Source organism: Urtica dioica, chromosome 7 (genome assembly GCF_054948205.1).
Source record: "Urtica dioica subsp. dioica isolate 48M chromosome 7, U.dioica_male_clone48M_v1_H2, whole genome shotgun sequence".
NCBI lineage: Eukaryota > Viridiplantae > Streptophyta > Magnoliopsida > Rosales > Urticaceae > Urtica > Urtica dioica.
In genome coordinates this window covers 32,770,313-32,794,642 of record NC_142762.1, presented here as the reverse complement: position 1 = coordinate 32,794,642, position 24,330 = coordinate 32,770,313, and the positions used below count along the sequence as shown (strand labels likewise).

Genomic DNA, 24,330 nt, shown 5'->3' with positions numbered 1-24,330 from the left:
TGCGACTTTTAGGTGCGACATGTCGCACCTAATACCCTTGCGCACCCAATATGTTAATTTGTAGTAGTGCGAGTGGGTAACAGAATTGTTAATCCACGTGATAATTTTCGCGTTGTCAGCCTCACAAACATCAATCGAAATTGCAAAATCTTCAGCCTTCTTATCGGAAGGCTTACGACGCAGACCCATCACATAACTCCACATCGATTTTTCACGTAAAAAATTCCTCATAACGTAACTCCAATATGAGTACTTTTTGCCATCTAGTAGAACACCAATCGCCTGAAGGGAATCATCTCTACGACCCGTCATATCGAAAAACGCAAATCCAAACACTCCAAAAAACGAAATCCAAACAAACAGAGAGAAACCCCCAAATCGAAATCCAAAAACGAAATCAACAACGCATCCAAACAGCACCAAAATGACGAACAGGATAATCACTCAACCAAATACGACATCCTAAAATCAAGAAAATGAGGCGAAAATACCAACGATACGGACGAAAAACGTAGCTCGACATCCAAACGTTGCCCCGAACTCCGACGGGGGTGCGCTGTCCCCCGTAACCCTCCAACGAACTCACCGCAGAGTTCGATCCGCGAACACTGATAGGTGCGTGTCGTACGTAGAAAACTCCTATTATCCCAACTAAATCCGGGCTTGTTCTTGGGTAGTTTTGAGGTTTTTCGTGTGTTTTGAAGGTTTTTAGGTCAAAAATGGGAATTCTATGATTTCTGGGGCAAAGCCGCACAAATCGAGGCATTCGGGATCGAAAACGAGGCTAGAACGAAGAAGGAATCACCAAGGCGTCAGACCTCGCGCCGCGACCCACCTAGCGCGCGCCGCGAGGTTTGAAATCGCATCTCGAGTCGTCTCCGAGCGTCTAGCGCGGTCCGCAAAGGTGTGGGATTGTTCACCTCGCGCCGCGACCTCCAGACCGCGCGCCGCGAGGTTGAAGAACGTCAGAGTAGAAAATCCCCGAGCGTCAAGCGCGGAACGCGACCTCCTGAGAAATGCGACCTCGCGCCGCGACCCCAATACCGCGCGCCGCGAGGTGCGCAAATCCAAAAAAAGGAAACGCGTTTTCTGGAGCGATCTGGGCCGTCGGATCAAGTTTTGTTACCCAGTCTACTCCGAAAATTAGAGGAAACACCCTAATTTCGACCTAAGCCTATAAATACACTTCTCAAACTTTTGTTTAGGACTTTTGCCACTTTTTAATTGTTTTCTTAGTGTTTGGGAGAGATAGAAGAGAAGAGGAGACCCGTTCTTCATCAATTTGGCGCCAATCACAGTTTTATTCTTTTCTTTTCTCTTGAACTCCCTTATTTTAATTTTCAATTTAGTATTTCAAGGATGTTTTCTTGTTCTTCCTTTTCTTTTATTTTATTTTTGTTTTCTCGCTACGCCATGAACTAATTCCATTAAGGACTATGGCGTAGCGGGTTTAGGATTCGGTTTTGGATATTTTTTAATAGTTTGAAATTCAATTCTCATTCTCTACCACTTTGTTTAATTCAAATCCATTTTTAATGCTTGTTCAAGCTTAGCTACCTTGTTCATGATTTTATACTTCAACTTGATGCTTGAGAAAGATTAGGTTGTTAGCGATTTGGTTTGAATTACTATGTTGCATGCCTAGGCTAGAGATAGTTAGGTTGTCATAGAATCGTGTGAATGCTCTTGTTATGAATGCATGTTTTTGTTAGGGATTGAGATCGAGAGAAGATTTTCCTAATTTTGACATAGGTTGTTAGATGCTCGAGAGAGATTTAGCAATATCATTATGTGAGTATGATTAGCAAATAGTAGTGAGTGATTATTGTTTGTGCGTGAAAGTCATGTATCCAAACCGTTGAATACACCCGTGAAGCCTGGGTCCTTAGCCTCTCCTTCTGCTTACAACTTCTGCTTAAGTATTTTGTTATTTAGTTGCTTTAAAACTTGTCATTAATTTGTGACATCTTTCCATCTTTACTTTACGTTCAATTCGTGCTAGTGAGTTGTTTGTTAATTAAGCTTGTTCCTCGTGGGATCGACACTCGTACTTAAATTCACTATATTACTTGGGCGACACGTGCACTTGCGCGCGTAAAAATTGCAACAAGTTTTTGGCGCCGTTGCCGGGGAACAAGTTTTTAATTGCAATTCAATCGACTAGATTTCAATTTGAACATTCTTTTATTTTTTTTTTGTGTCTCACCTGTTTTTGCGTTATCTTTCTCTTTTGAAGGTTGATGCGAAAAGACGGTGATTCGAGTCTCCTTCCGATAGATTCCGAAATCGAGAAAACGTGCTAGAGAAATCGAAAGGGAAAGAAGAAAGACATAGACGAGGAAGACATTGAGGAAGAGATCATGGCCAACGAAGAGAGACCACTCATCGACTATGTGTTACCCACCACTCAAGGGTACCGCCCGGCCATTGTCAACCCGGCCATCGGAGGGAACCAAAGTTTCGAGATCAAGACGGGGACGATCAACATGATTCAGCAGAATCAATTCTCCGGAGCCCCGAATGAGGACCCGAACGAGCACATCTCCAACTTCAACGAGTTGTGCGGGACATTCCAGATCCACAACATCAACGCGGACGCCATCCGACTCCGACTGTTCCCATTCTCTCTCCGTGATCGGGCAAAAGCATGGCTTAACTCGCTGCTTCCCGACTCCATCACCACATGGGAGGGGCTGTGCAACACCTTCCTCGCCAAGTTCTTCCCGTTCGAGAAGACGGCCCGCCTAAGAAACGCCATCCACAGCTTCGCGCAAATGGACGGCGAGTCCCTCCACGAAGCATGGGCACGCTTCAAGGAGATGCTCCGGAAATGTCCAAACCACGGGGTCTCGTTGCCGGTCCAACTTCAAACGTTCTACTACGGACTCCTCACCTCGACAAAGACCTTAGTCAACACCGCCGCGGGAGGCACGGTGCTAACTAAGACGCCATCGGAATTCCAAGCTCTCCTTGAGGAGTTAGCGCGATCCAACGATCAATGCCCGATAGAGAGAAGAATCATGAAGGCCGGCCCCGCCACTGCTCAAGCCGCGATGACCTCGATTGATCCGGAGACAATGCAGCAGATGACATTAGAGATGGCAAACCTCCGAAAGGAGATGCGGGAGATGAAAGAGATGAAAGCTGCGGTGAATTCCACGCAAACGACTTGGGAGCCATGCTTCTGGTGTCAAGGGAGTCATTTCACCGACGATTGCCCGCACGCGAATGATGGCCATGCGGAGAATGCGAACTACGTGGGGAATTACAACCGGCCCACATTCCAAAACTCCAACAACTACAACACCGGAGCGAGGAACAACCACCCCAACTTCGCATGGAGGGCACAACAACAACAAGGCTTCCTACAAAACCGACCACCGGGGATGCCGCACCAACATCAACAACAGGTGGGAGGCCAGAATCGTCCACAACAAGTTCAGCCCGCACCAAAGCCAAACATAGAGGAGCTCTTGGCCTCCTTCATCACCGAGTCTCGAACGAGAATGACGAATCAAGAGGCACAAATCCGGAACCTCGAGACGACGGTGGGGCAGCTAGCTCAGGACTTCCATGCACGACCTCAGGGCGCTCTACCAAGCAACACCGAGGTCAACCCGAGAGATCAATGCAACTCCATCACACTGAGAAGCGGGCTCGAGCTCAAAAGCGCCGACAAGGGGAAAGAGAAAGAGAAAGAAGAGGACAAGCCATCTTCCTCAACGGTTGCAACTCCAACGATCACGCCTCCCCCTCCCGAGGCCACAATCAAGACGGTGCCGGTGCCATTCCCGCAGAGACTGAAGAATGCGAAGCTCGACAAGCAATATAGCAAGTTCATGGAGCTCTTCAAGCAACTTCGCATCAACATCGCCTTCGCCGATGTCATTGAGCAGATGCCCGCCTACGCAAAATTCCTAAAGGACATCGTCACGCACAAGCGCAAGATCGAAGATTGTAGCACCATTACACTCTCGGAGGAGTGTAGTGCTATAATTCAACGAAAGCTCCCACCGAAGCTCAAAGATCCGGGAAGCTTCACCGTTCCATGTGCAATTGGCGAGTTCTCCTTCGACAAGGCACTCTGCGACTTGGGGGCAAGCATCAATCTCATGCCGTACTCCATTTTCTGACGGCTAGGAATCGGCGAAGTGAAGCCTACGCGGGTGACGCTTCAAATGGCGGACAGGTCGATCAAGCACCCCCGAGGCATCATCGAGGATATACTCGTGAAGGTCGACAAATTCATCTTCCCCGCCGACTTTGTGGTACTTGACATGGAGGAAGACCGCGACATTCCCATCATCTTGGGAAGACCGTTCCTAGCCACCGGAGGAGCCTTGATCGACGTGCGGAAAGGCGAGCTGAAACTTAGGGTAAATGACGAAGAGGTGACTTTCAACGTCTTCAAGGCAATGAAGTACCCAAAAGCAAGCGATGACATATTCCGGGTAGACGAATGCGAGGCAGCCATCCACGACCATTCCTTTCGCTCGGAGGAGCCCCTCGAGGTATGTCTCTTAAACAACTCTGATTTCACTAATGCGTTTGCCGCATGCACAGCCCTAGAATATGCAAATCACATGAATGGCTACGAGGCAAACACGAGAAGATATTTTGAGGAGCTCGGAGAAAGCAATAGACGAGCCAAACCATCGATGGAGGAGCCACCGGAGATCGAGCTCAAGGAATTGCCCGGTCATCTCCGCTATGCATTCCTAGGTGAAAAGAAGACACTGCCGGTCATCATCTCCACACAACTCAACGCCGAGGAAGAAGAAAAGTTGTTGCGAGTGTTGCGAAGTCATATGCCCGCAATAGGATGGACTCTTTCCGACATCAAGGGAATAAATCCATCTTACTGCGAGCATCGCATCCTCATGGAAGACAACTCTCGGCCATCCGTGGAGCACCAAAGGCGACTAAATCCAGCCATGAAGGAGGTGGTGCGCAAAGAAATATTGAAGTGGCTTGACGCGGGGGTGATCTACCCAATCTCCGATAGCGCATGGGTGAGCCCGGTTCAATGTGTCCTAAAGAAAGGAGGCATCACGGTGATCAAGAACGACAACAACGAGCTTATCTCAACGCGCACCGTCACAGGGTACCGGATTTGCATGGACTACCGCAAGCTCAACAATGCGACCCGAAAGGATCATTTTCCCCTCCCATTCATCGACCAAATGCTCGATCGGCTCGCCGGCCACGAGTATTACTGCTTCCTTAACGGATACTCGGGGTACAACCAAATAGCCATCGCCCCCGAAGACCAAGAGAAGACCACGTTTACATGTCCGTACGGCACCTTCGCGTTCCGGCGAATGCCCTTCGGCTTGTGCAACGCCCCGGCCACTTTTCAATGATGCATGATGGCAATCTTCTCAGACATGATCGAGAAAACCATTGAGGTATTTATGGATGACTTTTCTGTTTTTGGTTCCACTTACGATGCTTGTCTCGAGAATTTGTCTAAGGCATTAGGGCGGTGCGTGGAAACGAATCTGGTGCTTAATTGGGAGAAGTGCCATTTCATGGTCAAAGAAGGGATCGTTCTGGGACATCGAGTGTCACCGCAAGGGCTGGAGGTGGATCGGGCAAAGATAGCAACGATCGAGAAATTGCCACCTCCGGTCTCGGTCAAGGGCGTGAGAAGCTTCCTCGGGCACGCAGGCTTCTATCGGCGATTCATCAAGGACTTCTCAAAGATTACGAAGCCCCTCTGCGGCCTGCTCGAAAAGGACACAAAGTTCGTCTTCACCGACGAATGCATGAAAGCGTTCACCATCCTCAAAGAGAAGCTCAGCACGGCGCCCGTAATCACCGCTCCCGATTGGGCTTTACCATTCGAGATCATGACGGACGCGAGTGATTACGCCGTGGGTGCGGTCCTTGGACAACGTCGAGACAAGTCATTCCACACGATATATTATGCGAGCCGCACTCTCAACGACGCCCAAGTCAACTACACCACCACCGAAAAGGAGCTTCTGGCCGTGGTTTTCGCCTTTGACAAATTCCGGCCCTATGTCATCGGCAACAAAACCATCGTCTACACCGACCACGCTGCCATCCGGTATTTGATGAACAAGAAGGACGCGAAACCTCGACTTATCAGGTGGGTGCTCCTCCTCCAAGAGTTTGACGTGGAAATCAGAGACAAGAAGGGATCAGAGAACCTCGTCGCCGACCATCTCTCGCGCTTAGAAGATCTCTCTCATGTCCCCGACCATCGCATGCACATCAACGACGATTTCAGGGACGAGAAAGTGCTAGCCTCGGAGGGAATCTCACCGCCATGGTATGCCGACTTTGTCAACTACTTGGTGTGCAACAAAATCCCTCCGGATTTCAATCATCAACACCGAAAGAGGTTCCTCTCCGACGTGCGCAACTACTATTGGGAAGAGCCGATCTTGTATCGCCATTGTGCAGATTCGGTGATTCGTCGATGTGTGCCTGACGATGAAATACTACCTGTGCTCTATCATTGCCACACTTTGGAGTGCGGAGGACATTACGGGCCCGATCGCACGGCAGCCAAGGTACTCCAATGTGGTTTCTTTTGGCCTAATCTAATCCGCGATAGCCGGAAATTTGTCGAATCATGCGACAGGTGCCAAAGAACGGGAAATATCTCAAAGCGAGACGAGATGCCATTAAAGAATGTCATGGAGATAGAGCCTTTTGACGTATGGGGGATCGACTTCATGGGACCCTTCCCATCCTCGTACGGCAACAAATACATTCTTCTTGCGGTCGACTACGTGACACGGTGGGTCGAAGCAAAGGCATGCCCGACAAACGATGGCAAAGTGGTGCTCAACTTCCTCAAGCACAACATCTTCACGCGCCATGGCACTCCCCGAGCAATCATAAGTGATGGAGGATCGCATTTCTGCAATCGCCAATTCACCGCGCTCCTCGCAAAGTATAGCGTCACGCACCGGAAAACTCTCGCGTACCACCCGCAAGCCAATGGACAAGCCGAGGTCTCAAACCGTGAAATCAAGAAAATTCTGGAAAAGACGGTGGGAAGCTCTCTCAAAGATTGGGCCCAAAAGCTCGATGATGCATTATGGGCGTACCGTACGGCGTTCAAATCGCCGCTTGGAATGTCCCCGTACCGGCTTGTCTACGGCAAAGCTTGTCATCTCCCGGTGGAACTCGAGCACAAAGCACTATGGGCGATGAAGATTCTGAATTTCGACCACAAGGCTGCGGGAAAGCAAAGGTTCTTTCAACTCAACGAGCTCGATGAACTTCGACGAGACGCGTACCAGAATGCAATGATTTACAAAGAGAAGACGAAGGCGTGGCATGACAAGCATATCAAGCTCAAAGAGATCCAACCGGGACAACAAGTTTTACTATACAACTCCCGGTTGAGACTCTTCCCCGGAAAACTGAAGTCTCGATGGTCCGGACCGTTTAAGGTCACACAAGCCTTCCCGTCGGGAACGTTCGAGATTGAGAGCGCTAGCGGCGACAGATTCAAGGTGAACGGACAGCGAATCAAACCGTACTTCGGAGCGGTTTTCGAGAGCGAGAAAGTGGTGGCCTACCTCGACCTCGTCTAGCAACAAAAAGTGGTAACCCGTCAAGCTATTGACGTTAACTAAAGCGCTTCGCGGGAGGCAACCCGTGCTTTCTTTCATTGCAATTTTTTTATTTCATCTCGATTTCTTTTCATCACGTTTGTTTTCTTTAAAAAAAAAAAAAAAAAAAAGGTTAAAATTGGCATCTCCGAGCAACAGGCGCGGAACGCGCGCTGGTCGGATCTGATACCTCGCGCCGCGACCCATTGACCGCGCGGCGCGAGGTAGCGAAATTTTTTTTAAGGATTCACTCCCAAGCAGCATGCGCGTTCCGCGTGGTTTTAAAATATGCTACCTCGCGGCGCGACCCTGTTACCCCGCGCCGCGAGGTCCCGGTAAGTTTGAATTTAAAACGGCAATTTCCACATTTTTTTTTCAAGTCAAACTCTTTCTTCTCCAAACCTCTCCGACTTTCTCACGAACCAAACCCTAGATTTCGAAAATTTTAACAACCAAACTCTCAAAATCACACATTCACGTCATTGTTCATCACATTGGGTGGTTTTCTTTTTCAAATCTTGACTTAGCCTTGTGTGTTCTTCACTCTCACTTCAAGACAACAAAGGTAAATACTTCTTGACCCTCGATTTCGTTGATTAATTGGTGTTATTTTCGTAAGTGCATGTCGTGGTTTGTGTTTTGTGCCTTGGGTCGAGCCAATTTATGCCCAACTTGTCAATATTAGTGTCCGTTTGGCTCGCCCGCCAAGTGTTTGGTGAAATGTCTAAACGAAAGTGCACTTGAAATTGTGATCACTTGGAGGTTTAAATTGATAAATAACAATGACGGATAGAGTTTTAGATTCAAGTTTGGGGGAGTGGGTTTTTACAAATACATGTTATGAAGGTTATTCGAAGCGCTAATTTTTGAAATATTTGTCGTGTAGATGCACCGAGCCGCCTCATCGTCGCGACCAAAGCGTGCCCGACACTCGCTCCCGGCACTACCACGCCCCCCCACGCTCATTGACGGCGCCGGTGAAATATGGGATAAGATTTGCCAAGTCAATTTGCTACCCGAGAAGGCGCTCCGACCCGACCACCGGTGCGGAAACATGGAGCACCAAATTGCGAGCCGCCATTGGAAGAAACTCGCCGACATCGAGATGAGAGCGGCACCAAAGCTCGTTCGGGAGTTCTACTCGAACCTCTCCGTCACCGTCGACAACTTCGTTCGTGTGAGGAACGTAGTTGTCAACATCTCGTCAGTCGCGATCAATGCCTACCTCGAGATTCCGGAGCCGGACCATGATGAATACGCGCCACTCCTCTTGCACCCACAATGGGAGGAGTGGATTCTCTTGCTAGCACATCCCGGAGCCCAATACCAAACGAAGCGGGTGCGTGGTCAAGTCGTACCCAATTTTCTCGCCATCTCCGACCTCAACCGGTATGCCAAGGCGTGGCAACATTTCATTTGCTCGACGCTCCTCCCGTGCAAGAGAGAGCATGTTGTGGACCTCCCTCGCCTCGCCCTCCTCGCGTGCATTGTAACCGGTAAAACGATCAACATCGGAAAGGTGATCAAGGAGCGACTCGTTTTCTGCGCGAACCACGACACTGAAGTGACGCTCGGGCATGGTGGCATCATCACCGGCATGTGCTTAGAAGCCGGGCTGAGAATTGTTCACAATGAAGCCCGGCTTGGTCTTGGGGACCCCATTGATGCCGAGAGGATATTGAAGCTCCGGCAATGGAAGCATGGGCACGCACATCCGGATGGGGCGGGATTCATCAACATCCCGGAGCAACACCGAGGCGACCCAAATGCCCCCATTCTCGGACCACCTGATGAACCGGAGCACGCCCCGACCCACCATGAGCGAGACAACAACTATGATGAGGTGATGATCATGATGAACCGGCTCGACTCCCGTCTGAGCGACACCCACACCGCACTAGGAGGTTTCCTCAACGACTTCGGCGAGCGACAACGGGAGCGGGACGGGTTTCAACAGAATGTCTACAACATGTGGACTGCGCATCAACAGACCATCTACCCGGACGCCCCGAGCTACCCGGCGTATCCTCCGCACCTAATGACGCCGTACCCCGCTTTCCCTTCGTGGGATTCGGGCAGCTACAACCCTCCGCAACACGACGATGAGGGCGGCCACGACGAGGACGAGTAGGGGAGCTTGGCCACCCCCGCAAGGTAAGTCCCCTTTCCATCGTTTTTATTGTGTGATTACATTGAGGTCAATGTAAGTTTTATGTTTGGGGGGGATAACTGTTTGTCTTGCGGGGGATTCCTTTTTGTATATTAGTAGCTATTTTTCTAGGATGTTTTTGTCTTGTTTTAGGATAATTGGTAGAAATTGGTGTTTTGGGTGCGTTAACTGACTCAATAAGTGTTTGCCGATGATATGGATAGTCTTAAGCCGTAGACATGTGAAAAAAATACGTGAATTACCAAGTGAAAAAGAATCTTGTTGAGTGTTGTGTTATCGTTTAAAGCCCGAATAATGTTTGTCTCGATGCTTAGAAGACCTTGAGTAGTAGTCTAATTCAGTTTTGAAAAGTGACCACCGAACACACTAAGAACCGTTTCGGATCCCTAGTCGAAGCGAAATTGAGCGCACGTTGATCTAGTGAGAATGATATAGGCGTTAGGAATAACCCGTCGAGCCAAAAAGCCAACCCAAGATTTTTATCAATTAGAACCCACTCACAAAAAGCCGAACGATTTACCTTTCTCGATACTTAGTCAGAAAAAGCCGAGCCAATGATTTGAAAATCCCACAAAGAACCTCATTGACTTTAGCGACTCTTGAGTGACATTGTTGAGTGAATTTTTTTCTTATTTTATGACATGTCACCGACTAGTCTCTAAATATTACATTGTCTACTAGAATACCACGCCGGTGTTTAGTTATATTGTTATGTGAAAAAAAAAAAAAAAAAAAAAATTATAATTAAAAAAAAAAGAGAAGAAAAAAAATTATAATTAAAAAAAAAAAAAAAAAGGAAGTATTTATTTATGTCGTGTAGTTTTATTTTTGGCGTGGTGTTCTATGTTTTGTTTTAAGAGACTCGTCGTTTGTTGTTGCTAAGTCGAAGTTTGGGGGAACACGGGAAATAAAAGACTAAGGAAAACGTTCTTGTTAGGCAAAAATTTGATGCCAAGAACGGGGAGGTGAGTGAACGAGCTTTATATGAGGGTTGTGATTTTGGTGAGAGGTTTGAGTCGCTAAGGTCGATGTTTTAGCCACTAAAAATTCAATTCCATACCTTTGACCCTAGCCTGTAACATTACAAGCCTTTAAGACCTATTGACGAGCTAGAAAGGACAGGTGCGCATTAGTGGAGATCAAGGGTGAAGAGAAGGCTTATGGTGTGTCGAATCGAACAAACTACCATTCAAAGAATCGATTTTTGTGGTCGCAAATTAGGATTGGGAAAGGCTACGAGACTTGGGAATCAAAAGCTAATCGAGACAAAGAACATTGCAAACGGTTTGAGCTAACACGAACTTGTATGGATTCTTTTACATTTGGTAGTTGACTTAGAGTTTAAAACCATGGATTCCCGTGTCAATGTAAGTCTGAGGGTTTGAAATTGAGGCAAATATGAGTCAGTTAGTTCACGTAAAGCATTGAGATTTACCAATTTAGTGTAGGTAACTTCTTTGGTGTGTTTTTGTTTTGTGTCTATTATTTTGTCGCTTGAGGACAAGCAACGGTTTAAGTTTGGGGGTATTTGATAGGTGCGTGTCGTACGTAGAAAACTCCTATTATCCCAACTAAATCCGGGCTTGTTCTTGGGTAGTTTTGAGGTTTTTCGTGTGTTTTGAAGGTTTTAGGTCAAAAATGGGAATTCTATGATATCTGGGGCAAAGCCGCACAAATCGAGGCATTCGGGATCGAAAACGAGGCTAGAACGAAGAAGGAATCACCAAGGCGTCAGACCTCGCGCCGCGACCCACCTAGCGCGCGCCGCGAGGTTTGAAATCGCATCTCGAGTCGTCTCCGAGCGTCTAGCGCGGTCCGCGAAGGTGTGGGATTGTTCACCTCGCGCCGCGACCTCCAGACCGCGCGCCGCGAGGTTGAAGAACGTCAGAGTAGAAAATCCCCGAGCGTCAAGCGCGGAACGCGACCTCCTGAGAAATGCGACCTCGCGCCGCGACCCCAGTACCGCGCGCCGCGAGGTGCGCGAATCCAAAAAAAGGAAACGCGTTTTCTGGAGCGATCTGGGCCGTCGGATCAAGTTTTGTTACCCAGTCTACTCCGAAAATTAGAGGAAACACCCTAATTTCGACCTAAGCCTATAAATACACTTCTCAAACTTTTGTTTAGGACTTTTGCCACTTTTTAATTGTTTTCTTAGTGTTTGGGAGAGATAGAAGAGAAGAGGAGACCCGTTCTTCATCAATTTGGCGCCAATCACAGTTTTATTCTTTTCTTTTCTCTTGAACTCCCTTATTTTAATTTTCAATTTAGTATTTCAAGGATGTTTTCTTGTTCTTCCTTTTCTTTTATTTTATTTTTGTTTTCTCGTTACGCCATGAACTAATTCCATTAAGGACTATGGCGTAGCGGGTTTAGGATTCGGTTTTGGATATTTTTTAATAGTTTGAAATTCAATTCTCATTCTCTACCACTTTGTTTAATTCAAATCCATTTTTAATGCTTGTTCAAGCTTAGCTACCTTGTTCATGATTTTATACTTCAACTTGATGCTTGAGAAAGATTAGGTTGTTAGCGATTTGGTTTGAATTACTATGTTGCATGCCTAGGCTAGAGATAGTTAGGTTGTCATAGAATCGTGTGAATGCTCTTGTTATGAATGCATGTTTTTGTTAGGGATTGAGATCGAGAGAAGATTTTCCTAATTTTGACATAGGTTGTTAGATGCTCGAGAGAGATTTAGCAATATCATTATGTGAGTATGATTAGCAAATAGTAGTGAGTGATTATTGTTTGTGCGTGAAAGTCATGTATCCAAACCGTTGAATACACCCGTGAAGCCGGGGTCCTTAGCCTCTCCTTCTGCTTACAACTTCTGCTTAAGTATTTTGTTATTTAGTTGCTTTAAAAGTTGTCATTAATTTGTGACATCTTTCCATCTTTACTTTACGTTCAATTCGTGCTAGTGAGTTGTTTGTTAATTAAGCTTGTTCCTCGTGGGATCGACACTCGTACTTAAATTCACTATATTACTTGGGCGACACGTGCACTTGCGCGCGTAAAAATTGCAACAAACACCGTACTTGATATATTAACTTTCTTCAATCAATTAACAAAGGCCATGAGTGGAGAAGATGGCTCTGATGCCATGAAGATTTAGGGATTCTGAGAAAAAGAGGAAATCTGAATAATGAATTGCTAGAAAAGAAATACAATAGTCTGGGTATGTATAACCCTAATACAACAAAAAGGGAAATAAAAGAAAAGAGAAATAATAATAATAATAATAATAATAATAATAATAATAATAATAATTATAATTATAATAATAATTATTATAATAATATATATGCTAATATTATGTAAAGCAATAAATAAACAAGACACTTTATCTTATGATCATATTCGTTCCATTATTGTCATTGGCTCTCTTTTGGGTCTAACTTCTTTGATTTTGGGTACCGATCAACTGGCACATGCTAATGGTATTACAGATTTCCTGTATATAACAAACTACTATCAATTTTGAACAATTTTTAAACCATAACCTCATTTATTTTTCTAAATTGCCACATTTGTTTTTATATTTTCTAAGTGCGTGGGTACATGTAACTCGATTCAATACCAATAGCTAGCATAAAACACTTCTAGAGTATTTATATCACTACTAGAAAAATGTTATTTAGTGGCATTGTTTTAATGCTACCAATACAAAAAATGGCACAAAAAAGTGCTGCCTATCTGAATGCTACTAAAACTTATATATTTTTTAGTGGCGATCAATATATAGATGGCGGTTAAAGTTGAACCGCCATGAAAAAAAAGAACCGCCACCTAAAAGTGCATTAATGAATTATTTTTATATGATATATATATTTTTTTATAATTTCCCAATTTTGTTTTTATTAACTACTAATTACCAATTTATTGATAATATTTTAATTATTTTAATTTTTATTGTTTCATATTAAGAATATGTCTTTAAGAAACGGTGCTCCCATCACTCCACCCAGATGAATATTAACAAGTCTTTAACATCTGAAAGATGGGCATAAATTAGAGGAGGGCTGGTCTTTATGAACATCTCATTGACGATCTGTTTTGCCTTGTCAATCTCACGTTACTTAAAAAAAGAATCAAGTGTTGCTCTCTTCTCTTGACCTTCACGCAGAAATTAGAGAGCTTTTTCGTTGGTCGGTTTTTTATTTGCAGAGAACATTCATCACAATACATCTTACTTCGTTCATCATATGGATCCAAAGCGATCCATCCATTAGTAAATATTACCTCTCTTTTATCCTACCTCCCTTTCTGAACCGTCCGGCCATCAACACAACATAGGCCGCGGTGTTGCACATCGCCACGCTGACCCTGATTAGAGCATTCAGCAATAGTCCATTCTGATATTTTGTTTTTCCTTCGTTAATGACGATGTAACCAGGAGACTTAGAATGGATTTCATTTATATGTGAGGTTAGTAGATTATGGGGTAGGATTTGTAGGATATATAACTGCTTAAATCCATAATAGAAAAAAGAGAGGGAAATGAAAAGATATATAACCAAGGGAGGGAAAAGTTGAAGGTTACGTGGGTTTTGTTAGTGGGTCACATGTCTACAATGTGAAAATTTTGAATTTTAGAGAAAAAGTAGGCTGAATATGTGGAATTTGTTTGCAATTTATAATTAATGTATATATATAATATTTTCTTATTATAATTTAATAATATTAAATATTAAAAATAAAATAAAATAACTACATAATTTTGGTGGCGGTTATGACTGCTTTCTTTTCTTAAGATTAGGAAGCACTTCATTCATGACTGTCATTATTTCGTATCTTAGTGTTTTAATGGCAGTTTATATATAACTGCCATTAAAAATTAATAATAAATGGCAGTCTTTCAACTCACCGTTCAAGTGACACTAAATCTCATTTTTATAGTGTATACCCACTTGTGAACTAATATGTGTATGTATTCAATCCTATTACGTTAAATTAAAATGATCACGAACGTAACAAGCAAGAGTAGGTGTCTCTTTCCGATTTCCCACTTGATATCACTTTCCTTATGCAATAAAATATCTACCATATGCATTTGGTATGGTGGTTAGTGGCCAAGACGCTTGTGAGCTATTCCCAATCACTCCCAAACTTAGAAAAGTTAGGTAGTGCCAAGTCTTATACAGGAAGAAGAAAAAGTAAGAAACTATTAAAGAAAGAAAGAGATGAATAAAGAAAAAAGAAAAGAGTTAAAGTGAAGGGTTACTAATTAATTTTCATTATTTGTAAAGCAAGTATCCATCAACATATCTTTTGTTGTGAGGTCGGCATGCATGTCCAAATCAACGCCCTCGCATGGCATATGATCAACTTCCCCAAAATTTCCATCAATATCTCTCTCTCTCTCTCTCTCTCTCTCTCTCTCTCTCTCTCTCTCTCCATTGAATTAAATTTGGAGTTACTCTCTCTCTCTCTCCCTCTCTCTCTCCACTGAATTAAATTTGGAGTTACAAGTGGCTTAATTAAATAATGCTATTGACGAAATTTCTTACATTAGTTGCATGATTAGAACTAAACATTGACTCACAGCTGAACTTGAACTTGGGGACTGATGGAAGACTATATGGTAATCCTTTTGTTTTTCCCTTTCGTCTTGAAAATTATATCGGAGATCAATATACTATCAAGATTCAGAATCGATTTTGAAACTTTGCTATACGATGTATTTTAATTTTGTATTCCTAAGAATAGCTCTACCCAACAACGTGGAATCAATCATAGATTTCCTTAGACGATAACCAAAAAAAATTACTAAAAACAAAAACTTATTGCAATAGATTCAACGACTCACATGCGAAATCAAACAAATACGACTTGTCGCGACTCTATAATTTTGGAATTAGACACGACTTGTCGTAAATAATACAAAAAATGTAGTTTTACATGGTGAGATTTATCCCATTATTTCAATTTTGACTTAAAATAGACACGACTACTTCTCTTATTTAATTTAAAACAGATAATTAGACACGACTTATTATCGCGTCTAAATGTAACTTTTCGAATTTGAATAATTATTTTTTACTTCAAATAAATGCAAGAAGCCGTGTTTTGTGTGATGAAAAACATTTAAACACGAGAAGTCACATATGATTAAAAAATATCAATTTATTAAGAGGTATGATTTGACATTTTTTTTTTTTTTAAAAAAAAAAATTTGACTTCAAATAGACGCGAGAAGTTGTGTATGTTTTTTCTATAATTGAATCATACGCTACTTCTTGCATCTAATTTCTAGGTTAAATAAACTCAAATCGGGTATTCGTCTCTCAAACGATCAACATAACTTATAAATTTATTTCTTATCCATTCGAACCTGAATTTGACTCACCTCCTCCCATCATGCCCCAATCACTCTAAATTTCTATATTTTTTTTTTTTTGTAATTAGGTTTATCACACCGCTCTAACACTCATTGCTAGCCCGAAGCACTTGTTCCCGCTAACTAATTTGATTAAGTTGAGTTTAGTAATCCTCAATCCTGCAATGCCACATCGGCTAAGTTGCTAACACACTGGAAAGCAATCGGCAGCAACCCTCTTCCAAAGGAAAAAAATGACTCTGCTCATGGATTTTCATATTTCATATCCCACTCCTTGCATTAAATTATGGATCAAAAGTAGATCGCGAATCAAGCTGACATAGATTTTGTTAGAGGTGTGGAGTCTAACTGGCGTCGAGGTGGCGGCAAAAATTATATTGTAAGGGTTATTAGTTGAGGGTATTTTGGGAATTTCAAGCCTGTCTGTTAGCTCTAATGTTTCTCTATAAATATCATATGCGCTGATGTTCTTTGTAGAGCTAAGACGGTAATAAACACTTCTTTTTCTCCTGATTTGGGTTTTAGTGAGAATCTGCAGCGACAAAGTGGATGTGGATTTCGTATTGAAAGTGAACCACTATAAATCTGTGTATGCTAATTTTTATTTTTTGCAATTTTATTTTTCTGATTTTAGATAGGATTTGTGTGTCGAATCCTAATAGATTTAACGGAGAAGAGGTCATTGTTCACAATTTCAAAACCATTTTAACCATGCGATTTATATAGTTGCATCATATATAACTTTTTAAAGTCCTTTAAAAAAATGTATAATTTCCTGACGTTTGGACAAATCGACGGCTCTCATCCCTCAACCTCAAAACTCAATTATTTTTTAGAGAAAACATAGTGATTACATTCAAATGAAAGAAGTTCAGGGATACAAATATAAGGGCTCGTCAACATAGGAATTAATGGCTTAAAAACACGTCCATGAGAAAAGGGAATTGAAAGTTTTTGTAGTAATATCATGAGCTACTTTACTGATTAAGCACAATCACGATGTATGTAATAACTTCACATAATAATAATAATAATAATAATAATAATAATAATAATAATAATAATAATAATAATAATAATAATAATAATATCCTGATTTGGGTTTTAGTGAGAATCTGCAGCGACAAAGTGGATGTGGATTTCGTATTGAAAGTGAACCACTATAAATCTGTGTATGCTAATTTTTGTTTTTTGCAATTTTATTTTTCTGATTTTAGATAGGATTTGTGTGTCGAATCCTAATAGATTTAACGGAGAAGAGGTCATTGTTCACAATTTCAAAACCATTTTAACCATGCGATTTATATAGTTGCATCATATATAACTTTTTAAAGTCCTTAAGAAAAATGTATAATTTCCTGACGTTTGGACAAATCGACGGCTCTCATCCCTCAACGTCAAAACTCAATTATTTTTTAGAGAAAACATAGTGATTACATTCAAATGAAAGAAGTTCAGGGATACAAATTGAAGGGCTCGTCAACATAGGAATTAATGGCTTAAAAACACGTCCATGAGAAAAGGGAATTGAAAGTTTTTGTAGTAATATCATGAGCTACTTTATTTATTAAGCACAATCACGATGTATGTAATAACTTTACATAATAATAATAACAATAATAATATCCTGATTTGTGTTTTAGTGAGTAGCGACAAAGTGGATGTGGATTTCGTATTGAAAGTGAACCACTATAAATCTGTGTATGCTAACTTTTTTTTTTTTTGCAATTTTATTTTTCTGATTTTAGATAGGATTTGTGTGTCGAATCCTAATAGATTTAACGGAGAAGAGATCATTGTTCACAATTTCAAAACCATTTTAACCATGCGATTTATATAGTTGCATCATATATAACTTTTTAAAGTCCTTTAAAAAAATGTATAATTTCCTGACGTTTGGACAAATCGACGGCTCTCATCCCTCAACGTCAAAACTCAATTATTTTTTAGAGAAAACATAGTGATTACATTCAAATGAAAGAAGTTCAGGGATACAAATTGAAGGGCTCGTCAACATAGGAATTAATGGCTTAAAAACACGTCCATGAGAAAAGGAAATTGAAAGTTTTTGTAGTAATATCATGAGCTACTTTACTTATTATTAAGCACAATCACGATGTATGTAATAACTTTACATAATAATAATAACAAATAAATAACCATTAGAAAATAAAAGCTTATGGTGATAAATAAACAGAAGCAGCCAAAAAAGACACGTCACCCCACCAAAAGAAAAAGAGAAACAAAGAGACTGCTTACTTCGTCGTTAAGAACCAGGATTTGCTGAAACTACGATAACAACCTCGGCCGAGAAACATAACGACACGCCAGCACTGAAAATTCAGGACATTTCCGTAATTATGCAAGCGGAGGCTCTAGCTCTTTTATTTTTCCCTTCTTTTTAACTTCATGTGCCGTCCATGATCTTTTTTCTGCTTTTACGTTCAGAGTACTTTTGCTTTGCTTTTTCTCTCCATAACTTTCATGTCACTCTCTCTCTCTCTCTCTCTCTCTCTATATATATATATATATATATATACGTTACTCATTTTTATACCAAGACAACAAAGTACAATATGTATATTTAATTTCTTACGTGCAACTCGTTATATATTTTATACGTGATTTAGGTGTTGACGAATTAAATTTTTTCGACTCAAGTGCTACGTTGATTTTTAAAATATAGAATAAGAAAAAGAAAACTACGACATAAATAACAAAGAAATTCCAATTCTTAGAAATAACAAATATACCTAATGAGGTAATTAAGCAAAGAAGTTTAAATTGTTATTATTGTTTCATTCAAAGTTATTTTATACTAATAACTTTTTTTTCCCTTGAAATATATTGCCTATTAATACCTCACTCCCCTATGTTCAACTTCCCTCTTTTGCTCAAATAGACTCTCTCTCTCTCTTTCTTTCTCTCTCTCTCTCCCACTAAGCAGCAAGAATGGAGCGAAAGCCAGTCGGCCACGTCATCTCAGGGCCGCAGTATGGCCAAACGACGGCGTTTTACGACGGAGAGTCTCAGAGCATGAAAAGAAGTCCGTCGGAGTTGGAGTTTCAGGAGTTCTTGACTGAAGCCATCGGCGGCTTTCGGGACTCTGATGCCTCCGGCGGATTTTTCGCTGATCATGATTTCGATATGACCTTTAAGAATCGGGTCAGTTCTTTTTCGTCTTGTCAAATAATTAGGGTTTTTATATTACTGAAAACACGAGATCATGTCATTAGGGTTAGAGTAGACTCGATATTATTGGTTATGACTCGATATTAGTAATAATATGAAATGGATCGATCGCAACATATGATATTATTAGTAGTAGTAGTAGTAGTAGTAGTATCGTATATGGTAATATTATTGCAGGATTTTACCAGGTCTAGCTTAGCTGTGTACGTATGTGTGATATGTATATTTATTTAATTCTTAATTTTCTGTTTTATGATCTTCGCTTGTAACCTGTGAAATTTATATATGTGCGAGCTTCTATTATAATTGCTCATTTGTACTGTCCTTTGGGTTTTTTTTTTTTTCCCCCGTAAGATAGAAAACGATAGAGATATTGGCAAGTTTAAGAAAAGTATATGATATTTAGCTTACTTACCTCCAAGACCAAGAGCATCTTTATTAGTATAGTATTAAACTGTATTTAACTCAATATTTAATTAATTTCTCTTTTTTCGTCGACATTATTTATGACATCTTTTTTACGAACATTACTTTATTGGTTGATAACTTAAGGGGATGCACGCAGGCCATAGATCTATAGTATTTTCAATATTTCTAATATGTTTTCAGTCATCATGTCTTTTTTATTATACTCATAAAATGAAAAAAAAATACAACAAAAAAAAATGGAAAGACTCCCCTAAAATATTTGTAGGAACACCGACTGCTAGTTATTTTAAAATTTAAAATCAGCTATAGACTCGTCTCAAATTCATCAAAATTGCATATCATTATAGGTTTTATTTTATTATTATGATTAAAATAATATAAGACAATTTCCTTGTGGCAGTTTATGCCTGTCTTTTGTATATTTAATTGATAAATTCGTGACTGGTGAAGGCTTAATTAATTAGATGGTACATTTCATTAATAAGGTGTATATGGACACAAATATTATTAAATTCATGTCACTTTATCAAAATCAACTAAACTTAAAATTTGACAACTTTAGTAAATTATGCAAATATCGTAATATATTATTCATAATTTTTTGACAGATCAATCACAAAGTACAATATTTTATGGCAGTTCAGTAACGAAATTATACATTTCACAATAGATCGATCACAAAATAAATAAATAAAACGTCACAAAGAGTATTCTTGAAAGAAATTTATTCGTTCACCTACTTTAGTAATAAAATTATCAAAATTTAAATTTTAATTGATTTTGTTAAAATGACATTAGTAATATTTGTTTTAAAAAAATTACATGGTTTTTAAACAAAACATGTCAAGTCGATCAATCGATTCCATTTCAAAGTCTAAAACTAATGAATAAATTATACTGCATATATTACCTTATGTCACAATTTTCTCACTTTTATTACCTCTCTGAAATTGCAGGATTTTATATTGAATGGCTTCTCTAGCTGTGGTGGACTAGCAAATACCAGTCTCATTTCTCAAATCCTCTCGCCAAAAAATTCTAGAGTCTCGACGACCCTAGATTCCCAATCATCCGTCTGTGGTAAGAAATATGCTCCAAAGAAACACTTAATTTTTTTATTTTATATTTTTCGTGAATTCATATTATATTATGCAGATTGGCACTTTAACCTTACTGCAAGGGTAATCATTTATTCATTTGGTTAAGATTACTCCACAATTACTTCTAAAACGATAAAAAAAAAAAAAAAAAAAAAAAAAAAAAAAAAAAGATTAACCTAAGTTAACCATGAAATTATGTTTAGTCAGATAAAATGTCGCACAGAATGTAGATTCAATGTATGCGATAATCTGTTCTAATACAATGGATGGATTACAATACGACAGTACGTAAAAATAAATAACACAAAAAATGATAATTCAATTCGGTTCAACGCCACCTACTTTAGAAGACAGTGTGCTCAGTGAAAAATACATATTTCACTAATTAATAGGAAAATCGACAACAATAATACAAAAATCGGTGTTGTAATTAGTATACATTTATTCACATATATATAATATATTTTATTGCTTGATCCTAAATTGTCAAAAATCGGTTTAGGTCAAAAAAAAAAAAAAAAAAAAAAAAAAAAAATTAGAACGTATCGCTAAAAAAATATAAGTCCATATGTGGTCATACATTTTTCTAACTTACTTATTGTTGTGTAATTATCTAATTTTATTTTATTTTCTCCCCAATTTTATCAGTTGGGAGTCCAATCTCAAATAAAGACATGGAAGAGCAAGCAAGAGGAGCGACTAGTGGTTCCTCTGAACACGACCAATCAGATGATGATGTGGAATTTGAAGCTGGGCCTTGTGAAGAGAGTACAGACCCAACTGACGTAAAACGCCTCAGAAGGTTTACACATAAATTAATTACTAAATTATCAAAACAAAATATGTCTTTCAGGTAACCAGTTGTAATCTAGAGAGCTAATTGTTGTCAGCAAATTAATCACTCAATTGACTCGTAGTCCAGCAATGACATGGCTCTGTTTCAAAGGGAAGAAAAATAAAGAAAATAAAAACAAACAAATGAGAAGAAAATAAAAACATGACATGGCTAGCTAAAATACAGCGATATATCAAGGTTAAAGGGTCAAATAATTTAAATTTAAAAGACCAAAGGGAAAATTCTGAAATACCCAAGGCTTTCTATAGGAAAAAGAAGCCTAATTATGAGTAATTATATTTCAAAGAAACAAAAACACACGCTTTTATATTATATCATTATATAATATGACTTAAGCTATTGAGCGATTATTTCATTGTTTGATTTTCATTATATATAATTTATCAGGATGTACGCGAATCGGGAGTCGGCGCGGCGATCTAGAAGAAGGAAGCAAGCGCAGTTGGACACACTTGAGTCACAGGTACTTAATTTTATTTGAATTTTTTTTTATTTTGCGAGTTTAATGTTATTCAGACATATGAAACAAAATATTATATTGATATATAATTTATCGAATTTTATGATCCAATTTACTTGACATTTTCCCTCTCAGGTCAAACAGCTGAAAGGAGAAAATTCTGATTTGGTGAAGCATTTTACAGAGATCACTCAGCGATTCCGTGATGCTGATACAAATAACAGAGTATTGAAATCAAATGTGGAAGCAATGAGAGCAAGGGTAATAATGCACCATCATTAAAGAAATAATAGTTGGTAATGACATAGATAATAAGAATGTTGAGAAGGGAACTAGAAGTACTTGACCAATGAAGAAAACTAATAAACATGGCAATAATCATAGAAAACTCAATTGAATTTCTTTTGGATGAAGCTCGACAAACAATAATATAAAATTAAACTAAATCAAGGCGACACATTTGTATAAGAGTAGGAAAATGGCACAATCTGATCTCAAGACGTCGAAATTCACCGCTTATAATTTGTTTTCAGGTGAAATTAGCCGAAGACATGGTCGCTCGAGGCTCATTGACAACAAGCTTGAACCAACTTCTTCAAACCCATCTAGGTGGAGCCGTGACGCCCCAAATGATGGCAAGACGTCCTAATAATCTCCATAATGCTCCCGAGATTTCCCCGGCTATCACTGTCCCCAATCATCACCTCCCGGGAATGGCGATCTCGGGGCAGAATTCCAATAATACTCTCATTAGTGGGCTTGAAAGTTCCGGCAATATTAGCCACACGAGCATCACCGCCGGGATGTTGAGTGATGCCGTGAGCTGTGTCTCCGACATTTGGCACTAGTGATTGTGCTCAGTTTGTGTTGCTAGTAACATAAATATTAGGCTTTGGTCATATGTTTATATTTGTTGTTGTGGTGTTTGAGGTCATTTTCTGTTTCTAGTTCGTGTCTTCTTTCTTTTTTCTAGTCCTTTATTTGTAGTAGGGCGTAAGGAATTGTGTTAGTTCTGATGGTAAACTAAAGAGATATTATATTAAGATGCGTCATCTCATAAATATCAGTATAATAGTATATATATATATATATATATATATATATATATATCAAAAAATTGGCTACGTAAGCCACCTAAACTATAAGAATAGTAAATTAGTCAACCTTTGGTAAATACTTTATAAATAGCCAACTTACATACGTGGCAGCTTATTAACTGCCTATTTTTTACATGTTTGCCCTTAATCATTTCGGCCAAGATTTTAAATTAGGCAGTTATTTTTTAAAAAATTTGAATCAAATATTCAAACCGATTAGGCAAGTTTTCAAACGTGGAATTTGAATTTTTCAGCAGATTTTGAAAGTTCCAGCCACATGTTTCTAGTTGATTTGGTTTCTATTTTCGGCTAATAGCATTAAATTACAATCTTTCAATATTTTCCATTTATAGAAAATCTTATATTTATTTTGGCCGCATTTTTCCTGATCCCTTTTTTTGCCGCCAATTTTACATTCAAATTGTATTCCCTTCAGTGTGTTTGATAATTCCAGATTGTTGAACGTCCAAATTTCTTTCTCACTGTTTTTCATAACCGTCTATTCACCATGGATGATTGTTCGTCCTTTTCTCTCATTGATGCAGGTATGCGTTATTTCTCTCAATTACGCATCTTTGTTTATGTTTCGTGCTTCTATTTTTTTTTTCTTTTTTTTCAGTGAAATTGTTTGAGCGACATTGCTCTGAATCAATGAAATCGTTATTGCCTAATTGTAGTGAAGAAGATCCTGGGTCAGAAATTGTCTTATATGATGAACCTGATTTGAGGAACTTTCCTATGAATTTTGAAATTAATGTCAATAATGTTTTTAGACGCAAAGATGTTCTGCAAACGGCTATTGGTATTACTGCTGTTCGAAATAATTTTGAATTCAAGGTGTTTCGATCAAGTAAAACACGTTATTGCATTAATTGTTCGAATCTTGAGTGTTCTTGGAAGATAAATGCTTCGGTTTGCAAGAAATTAGGATTGTGGGTCATAAGATCATATGTTAAAGATCATACTTGCCATGGACAATCAATTGTGTAAAAGAATAAACATGCATCTTCTGTTCTTATTAGCAAATGTGTCAAAGATGATTTTAGGGGTTCATTGGAAAATCAAATTACGCCATTCGGTGTTGCTGAAAT

At 39.9% G+C, this 24,330-nt stretch overlaps 2 protein-coding genes across 2 annotated transcripts; both read left to right on the top strand.

Annotated features, from left to right (window-relative positions):
• The first annotated feature begins 2,360 nt into the window (after positions 1-2,360).
• Positions 2,361-4,133, top strand: LOC149390892 (uncharacterized). Its single transcript, XM_089619882.1, has one exon. It carries the CDS (start codon positions 2,361-2,363, stop codon positions 4,131-4,133), a length of 1,773 nt encoding a protein of 590 aa, XP_089476008.1.
• Positions 4,134-18,969: 14,836 nt separating this feature from the next.
• Positions 18,970-23,185, top strand: BZIP9 (basic leucine zipper 9). The gene is made up of 6 exons (XM_089620411.1): positions 18,970-19,270; positions 20,683-20,806; positions 21,475-21,628; positions 22,070-22,145; positions 22,278-22,403; positions 22,676-23,185. The coding sequence occupies exons 1-6, from the start codon at positions 19,058-19,060 to the stop codon at positions 22,988-22,990; spliced, it is 1,008 nt and encodes a 335-aa protein (XP_089476537.1). The 5' UTR covers positions 18,970-19,057; the 3' UTR covers positions 22,991-23,185.
• The last annotated feature ends 1,145 nt before the right edge of the window (positions 23,186-24,330 follow it).

Coding starts and splice junctions, on each gene's coding strand:
- LOC149390892 (XM_089619882.1), top strand. CDS start 2,361: ATGGCCAACGAAGAGAGACCACTCATCGACTATGTGTTACCCACCACT.
- BZIP9 (XM_089620411.1), top strand. CDS start 19,058: ATGGAGCGAAAGCCAGTCGGCCACGTCATCTCAGGGCCGCAGTATGGC. Junction 20,807..21,474: donor TTCCCAATCATCCGTCTGTG/GTAAGAAATATG, acceptor CAATTTTATCAG/TTGGGAGTCCAATCTCAAAT. Junction 21,629..22,069: donor GACGTAAAACGCCTCAGAAG/GTTTACACATAA, acceptor ATAATTTATCAG/GATGTACGCGAATCGGGAGT.